Below are 7940 nucleotides of genomic sequence, written 5' to 3'. Positions count from 1 at the left end.
TGGGCGGGGAGAAACTTGATGAAATTCAACAAGGGCAAGTGTAGAGTTTTGCATCTGGGGAAGAACAACCCCATGTATCAGTACAGGTTGGGGGCTGACCTGCCTGGAGAGCAGTGTAAGAGAAAGGGACCCGGGGGTCCTGGTGGGCAGGAGGATGACCATGAGCCAGCAATGTGCCCTTGTGGTCAAGAATGCCAATGGCATCCTGGGATGCTGTCACAAGCCAGTCACCTGCTGCACTCGCCACCTTTGATACCCCCGTGACCCACCTGTCCAGTCAGTGTCACTGCCCAGAGCCAAGGAGCGTCCATGAGCCCCAAGTTAGGGCGGTGACTGCTAGGGCCACAGGATGGCTTGTGGCCCATCCTTTCTGTCCCGCACCACATCCGTTGTTTTGGGTTCAGTTGTCCTTGAGAAGCAAGTCTGTTTAGTCCGTGAGCAGGGAATAATCAGGAGAGGCCTTCGCTGGCTTAAAAGGCCTTTTGTTTAATCTGATATGGGCAAGAAAAGAACAGTTTCCCACAATAGGTGTGGTTAGGTGGTGGTCAGCCACAAGATTCTTGGCAGCAGATTATTTACAGCTCAGTTTTTAATGTATTCTGACAAGGCAGAAGCTACTAGCAATCTTAATCTAGATAAAATGCAGAGAAGAAGGTTCAGATGTTTCTTCTCCATATGAAATAGGAAAAGTCATGGCCTGTTCTAGAAATCAGGTAAAGGCTTGGGATTTTGTTTTTTACAAGTTAAGGATTCCAGGAAATCCTGCATCTAAGTCCTTCCCAGACAAAGTAAGAGGAAACAAATTTCTTCATGTTATTGACAAAACAGATAAAAGGCTGTATGTTGAAAACAAGAATTTCATCAATCAGTTCAAGAGTGTCATAAGTCATTCTCTCAGAGAGATGTCTGACTGAATCTTGATTAGAGACTCTTTGTATCTCCTGAGAAGTTTCAAAGCATTCACAGATCACTGCTATCCCTTGTTAAACTCTGCAACGGTTTTATGGACGCTCTCCAGCCTTCCTAGGTGAAGTTCTGTTCACAGCAGTAGAAGCAGAGGTGTCTGTCTTGTCTTCCTATCTTGATGTTAGGGGTTCTTTGCCAGTAGTCTGCACTCTGGAACACTGTAAGGCAGAATGAAAACTTTTCTCTGTGCTCAACCTTGGCCACTGGTCCAAGTTACCCCACTTTGTACACCTTCTGAGTAAGAAGAGGAATTAGCTACTCAGGATTTATTTAAATTGAATCCAAGCAGTTAACTTTTGAGGTGTTTTGTTGTTGTTGTAGGACTAAACTTCTCTATGCTCTGTTTCAGTAGCTTTATGAAAATTCATCGAATAGGGAAGTGAAATGAGGTAGACTTGCAGATTTCTGAATACTGGGTCCATGACAAGCTTCCTGTCAGCTAGTAGAGATAAACTCTTGGAGGAAACCTTCCTCATGCAAGTTGCCAAAATCCTTATTCTAGTTCTTGAGAAACAGTCATAGCATTCTTGCTGAAGGGAGGAGTATTATGGAGGACTACTAAAATATGTCATGCCATAACAGTTCTTTCTTACAAGTTTGGAGGACTACTCAGAATTTGAACTGCTTGCATACTCACTTGCCAGTTCGATATTGACTTGCTTCTGCTTGGTTTTTGGTTTTGATTTTTTAGGGATAAAGTGGTTCCAGAGAGAGTGGGCACTCACAGTACCCAGTTTACCTTTGCAACGGATGAGACAAATATGCTTATCAGTGACCAGGTTTGAATCTGTAACTAATTACATGTAGCCAAGAACATGCAACACACAATTCTCTGGGAGAAATATTATAACACTTTGTTGATTCTGAATGCAAATATTGTCACTTGCAAGCTTTGCAAAAATTGTATTTTTTTAATTACTGATTTCCAACTGTTGGTTATCAAAATGGGTTTTCATTAACTTGTAAAACTAAGCAGAAATTTTGTGGTATAACAGCTGCATGATTCACAACCTAGTAGAACTGTTTTATGGTCGTGCTAATTTATTTCAAGATTGTCAGTAAATTTCACATGCGTTTGTTTCCGTATTTTTTGAGCAACCCGTGTGTGCAGGTGAATTGCACTGGATTATATCAGTCTTTATTTTATTTTGTTTTATTCTTCCTCGTTTTCTGCTAGATTATAGTTGAAGATGTACCTAATGACCCTGTGCGCTTGTGACCCGATTCTCTACCAGCTACTCCAGCAGTTTCCAGTGTTTGAACTCCTACCGCCGTACGCTGGTCCAGGATTTATAGCTCCATGTAATGGTAACTATACTTAAATACAAAATCATAATTAGGGAAACCTGTAAGACTGCTAAAAGTGTGTTGAATTTGGCTGTAAGGTTAGGGAAACCTGTAAGACTGCTAAAAGTGTGTTGAATTTGGCTGTAAGGTTAGGGAAACCTGTAAGACTGCTAAAAGTGTGTTGAATTTGGCTGTAAGGCATTGCTGCTATCACTGTGCAGATTAACTCACCCCAAAAAATTGTAAATCAGTGATTTCCAGTATATGACAGGGGCATCTTGTTTTGTTTAGAAACAGATGAACAGAACTAAACGTGCAGTCCTTTCCGTTGAACGTCTCAATTGAAACCCGTTTCTTGTTGCCACAGGAAAATAATGTTTCAAGAACAGGTGGCAGTGGGAAAACATAGATATACACACACAAACAGAGCAGGTGTTTGCGTGCATGACTTTTCCTCTAGAAGACAGTTTATCTTAGAAATCTTGTGTTACAAAAAAAGGAAGGTGACCTGAACTTTGAACTTTCACAGAGATACAAGGACATCATTTGCCATAGGCAAAATGGATTTAACTTGTGAAAAACTAATTTATTGCCAATTAAAACAGATTGGAGTAATAAGAAAAAAAAAAAAAAAGGAAAGCAGCACCTTCCAGCCTACCCTTTCTCAGGCTCAGCTTTGCTCCAGACTCCTCTACCCTTCCCCAGGCAGCACAGGGGATGTGCAGTGGTGGTTACAGTCAGTCCAGAACAGCTCCTCTCTGCTGCTACTTCCTCCTCAGTTTTCCTGCTCTAGTGTGGGTTCCTCCACAGTGGAGGGTGGCAGTCCTTCATTCGTTGGTCCAGCATGAGCCCTCTCCACAGGCTGCAGTCCTTCTGGAAATAGCCACCTCCTGCAGCGTGGAGTCCTGCATGGACTGCCTTGTGGATGGGTGTCTGCTCCACCACGGCTCCTTCATGGGCTGCAGGGAAATACCTGCTCCTCTGCAGCCTCCCCATGGGCTGCAGGGGAACCTTCCACCCTCTGCCTTCTCTCATCTTGGTGTTCCCTCTGCTGTTTCTTTTATTTTTTCCTCTTATCTCTACCTGTGCATTTTTGCCCTTTTGTAAATACGTTTTTGCAGAGGAACTGTTGTTTTGGGTGAGGGGCTCAGCTGTGCACTGTGACCGGTCAACTGGAGCCAGCTGGAACCAGCCATGTCCAGCACAGGGGCCCCCCTGCAGCCCCCCACTGCCAGCACCTTGCCACGTAAACCCAGTGCAGTATGTGGAGTACACATGGATGATGTACTTCAGTTAATTTTCCAAACTAGCTGTTTTGTCTTTTTTACTTACAGGATGAACACAACCACACTGGAATTGATGTCGTTGGCAGAATAATAGCAAAAATTAAGAGCCTCAATGAAGATGATACAGAGATCCCACAGTTTCAGGGGGAAGTCAGTACAGTTGAGTTTCCATTTGACAGAGGATGAGCTGCAATTGTAAGCATGACCGAAATACACTTAAGTCCATGAGCAATGGATCTAATGAGGCCTATTTTCCTACAGTTTCAAAGCTGATCTTACACCTTGTCATGTTTGGTGGAGGATTAGCATGTATTGTAGCTTTTGCTTACAAATAAGTAGATAATTATTTCTCTGTTTGATTGTTGATTTTTAGAAAACCCAAAGGAAGGGCATTTTTTTAAACTGTTTATCTTTGCCAAGCAAGGGAAGTTTACAAGTTAGGGACTTGTTAGGGACCAGTTAGGGACTGGGACATAAAAGGGAGATCCAGTCTTTTCCTCATTTCAATTTTCTTGTAAGTAACACTTCAGCAATTTGTATTTAAACCATTAATATGAGTGTTATTTTACATTTTTATCTGTAATACTGTTTGGCTATACTATCTTATGATCATTTAGTCTGACCTCTTCATATATATGTATGTAATTAAATTTTACCAGGATCTCTTTACATTTTGTCAGACTAACTGGGCTTACATATATTTCGCAGAAAAGCATCCTCTCCTCATTTGAAGAAGTAAAGATAAAACTACCACTCTGTGCTTTGTTTCAGTCATTACTGCCCTGGACCGTTTGCCTTAGTTCAGTTTGAATCTGGCTGAAACATTGTGCATACCTCTGAAAGTACTGCATATTGTAGTCGTGTCATTGCAATGACTTTTTCTTCAATAAATGCAGGTTGAATTTTTAAAGCCTAGGAATTACACTTGTACCTATTGTTACAAAGCGTAATCTAAAGACACGTACATGCACAAAGCCAAAATCTGTTCAAAATGTACCAAAAAACCCAGACGAGTGCAGAGCTGCACATTTATTCTGAGTGGAACAGTCACAGTATCTTTCTTAAAAGCCTGCAGAGAACTTCAGTCAATAGGACTGTTCATAGTCGTGAAATATGTAGATACAGATTTATTTCTTCTAAGTTTCTGAAGTATCACATAAAAATTGTGGAGCAGAAGTATACCCCTACCTTCTTTGGCTTCTCTGGTTGTTGCACGTTTTACTAGCCTGAAGTCTGTGCAGATCTTCCAACAGTTAGAAGGTGTACTGGAGGAGAATCGGACTTGAAAAGAAATTTTCTCAGCCACCTTTTCTAATTCAGTCATTGCAAGTAGCTTCCCAGCAGACCAGCATCAGTGTGTGCCAGGTGGAGGCAGGAGCTGCCTTGGCAGCAAATACTAAATCTCCCTGTACATCTTCAAACTCACCACAACAGAACTCCAGTAGAATCACTAAAATCTACAGATGCTACATACAAACTTCTTCATGATATGTTTTATTTTATTTGGTACATCAACTGCTTTTATGGAACTATATATATTAACCTTAATGACACAGCAGAAATAATCCTCTGTTGCTAACACTCAGGGGTAGAAACATGCAGTTAATAATGGAAAACGTCGTTCACTGAACAATCTGTCTAACTGCTCCACTCTGATCTGTAAGGACAAGTGACACAGTACGTATGAAAAACAAGCTAGAAAAATAAAAGGCATGGACGGAATAGAAGTATCAGATAAAATTAACTGCTGCACTCTTAGTTTCTCTTCTTCCCCTATCATGTTTCAGGACTAATAAATTACATGGTTTGTGAACATGTTTTTCACATATGAACACGTACGGGGTGGCAAAAAGTGCAGAAGTATAAGTGAGGGATGAGCTATAACCACTGGTCTAATAAAATTGTGCTTTTCTCCACAAATCTTGCATTTACACCTGTGGCAGAAATGTGAGCACATATTTAAAACTTCATGCTGTTGAGGGGAATAATAACCCCATAGAGTAGACTCTGATGGTTCAGGTAAAGTTACTGGGTAATTTCTCAGACTCTTCATCGATGCAGAAGTGACTTTTTTATCTCCCTGTACTAGTAACCTGTTGTGGGGAACAGTCCCTCTTTTTCCCCTCTACAGAAGACTAAACAACAAATGCCTTTCAAGTCAGCAAGACAGGAGTGATGCCTTTTCACTGATTCACTCAAGGACAGAATGAGCAGGCCTCTTGCACTACCAGATAAGTGCAGAGCGAAGAAGCAGCACAAGGGTCATAATAAGTGGCAGAGAACCAGCAATGCTCTCAGAAATTACAGATGCAGGAGCCCCTGGCAAACGGTTTAAATGACAAAGAGGATACATCAAGAAATCTTCAACTGTTCTTTTCTTTCTTAGAAGGACTAACAGCTCTCCAAGTATTTCAAGTCCTTTTGCTCACATCAGTAATGCAGGCATCGAAATAGAACCAGTCCAGAACCTAGTCAGGCTGCTGGGTTCTTCAGTGTCCTAATCGGGAAGCTTAAACACTGCAGAAATCTGCACTTCCAGTGTTCCCTTTTTCAGGGACAGAGAGAAAAGGACATGCCTAGTCATCAGTGCATGAGGTGAACAGCTGGACCCTCTGGTTCCAGTCACCAACAGCCAGTTGTCTTTTCTCCTCACTTGTGGAAACTAAAGTGAAACCAAGCAGGGATTTGTTGTTGTTCTTATATTTGTTTATTGCATTTTATGTTCGTTTGTGTTTTTTTAATGCACATCAGCTATGGCTCACTCTGATCTTTAGTTGGCAGAGTTTTCACTGAAGTCCATAAAAAGTCAAATGATACAAGGAAGTCTCCAAGTACAGAGCCATTGCCTTACTCCAGGGAGGTTATTTTTCTGTTTTGCTGAAATGTTTTCCCATGGATGTTCCCGACCTGTCTTGGGGGCACTGGACAAGGAGATTGGACCTATCACATCTCGGGGGTATTTCATTTTACCCGAGCTGATGGCAGATCCTGTGTCCCCGAGTGTTTCACCCAGGACCACAGAAATCCACTTGTTGCTTCTGGGTGAGGATGGGGGGAACCAGTGGGGAGCCAGGATTTCCATCTGAGCTTTAACCCCCCCAGAGCCAGTGTCCAGAGCTGCTGTGATAAAAGAGGTTTGCAAGGCAAAGGTCTGTCCACAGATAATGTAATGTAAATGCTTCCCTTGGCAGTGGAGGGCAATTCAATCAGCAGCCACTGACTCCAGAGCACTTGGAACTCTCCTTTCCTCTGCAATATAAAAATCAGAGGGGGGAATCTGTGCTGGAGCAGTTTGGGAAGGAGTGCAGCCCATTGGAAGGAGCCACACTGGAGCAGTTTGTGAAAGGCTGTATTCCTGGGGAACAGATCCATGCTGATAGTTGTGTGTCTTGATCCTAAGCAGGGAGACCTGAAGCCTTTCTGAAGTACTTAGGTAAGAGCTTCCAATCTAGACGCTTGACTAGTACACAGAAATCACCCATCCTTACCCAGAGCACCAGAAAGATTTCTCTCTCGTCCCCCTTCTATCTCTGTTTTGGCCCCCTTCTCTATCTTACTCTCTTGTCCCTGCTCTCTCGCTCTCTCTCTCTCTTGTCCCTGCTCTCTGTGTCTTGTCCCCACGCTCTTATCTCTCTTCCCCATCCTCCCTCTGTCTTGTCCCCCTGCTTGATCTATCTTTTATGCCCCTCTTCTATCCCTCTCTTGTCTCCCGCCTCTTTCTCTTGTCCCCCTCTCTATCCCTCTCTTGTCCCTCTCCTGTATCTTTCTCTTGTCCCCCTCCTTTATGTCTCTTCTGCTCCCCCTCTTCTATCTCTTCCTTGTTCCACACCTCTATCTCTCCCTTGTCCCCCTCCTCTGCCTCTTACCCTTCCTCTCTTGGCCCCCTCCGCTATCTCTCTCTTTTCCTATTTGTCTATCTTTCTTCTCCCCCTCCTCTCTCTCTGTATTGATCCTTCCTTTGTCTCTTTGTCTATGTTGTCTCTCTCTCCTCCCTCTCCTTTATCCCTCTCTTGTACCTCTCCTTTATCCTTCTCTTGTGCCCCTCCTCTATCACTCTCTTCTCACTCTCTTGTTCCCCTCCTGTATCTCCTCTTGTTGCCCTCCTTTGTCTCTCTCTTGTCCCCTTACTCTCTCTCCTTCTCTTTTCCCCCTCTTCTATTCCTCTCATCTCCCTCCCCTGTCTCTCTCTTGGCCCCCTCCTCTCTCTCTCTCTCTCTCTCCTCTTTGCCTATCACTCTCTGCTCCACCTCCTGTCTCTGCTCCCCCTTCTCTATCCCTCTCTTGTTCCTCTCCTCTATCTTTCTCCTGTCTGCCTCCTAGAACTCTGTCTAGATCCCTCCTATATGTCTCTCTTGTTCCCCTCTTCTGTCACTCTCTTGTCCTCCTCTCTCTCTCTCTCTC

The 7940-nt window shown here is 43.3% G+C and overlaps 1 protein-coding gene across 1 annotated transcript in view; it reads right to left on the bottom strand.

The window, feature by feature from the left end:
• Positions 1-6741: 6741 nt before the first annotated feature.
• The window catches only part of LOC104393639 (octapeptide-repeat protein T2-like), a 48804-nt gene continuing 47605 nt past the window's right edge, over positions 6742-7940 (bottom strand). Inside the window, exons 6-7 of the mRNA XM_010003149.1 lie at positions 7028-7201; positions 6742-6788 (exon numbers count right to left, since the gene is read on the bottom strand). Coding sequence (XP_010001451.1) covers positions 6742-6788; positions 7028-7201 — 221 coding nt within the window. The remainder of the gene's footprint in view (positions 6789-7027; positions 7202-7940) is intronic.

Source organism: Chaetura pelagica, unplaced genomic scaffold, assembly GCF_000747805.2.
Source record: "Chaetura pelagica isolate M959 unplaced genomic scaffold, ChaPel_1.0 scaffold828, whole genome shotgun sequence".
Taxonomy (NCBI): domain Eukaryota; kingdom Metazoa; phylum Chordata; class Aves; order Apodiformes; family Apodidae; genus Chaetura; species Chaetura pelagica.
The sequence above is the reverse complement of the archived record's forward strand: the minus strand, read 5'-3'. Positions and strand labels throughout refer to the sequence as shown.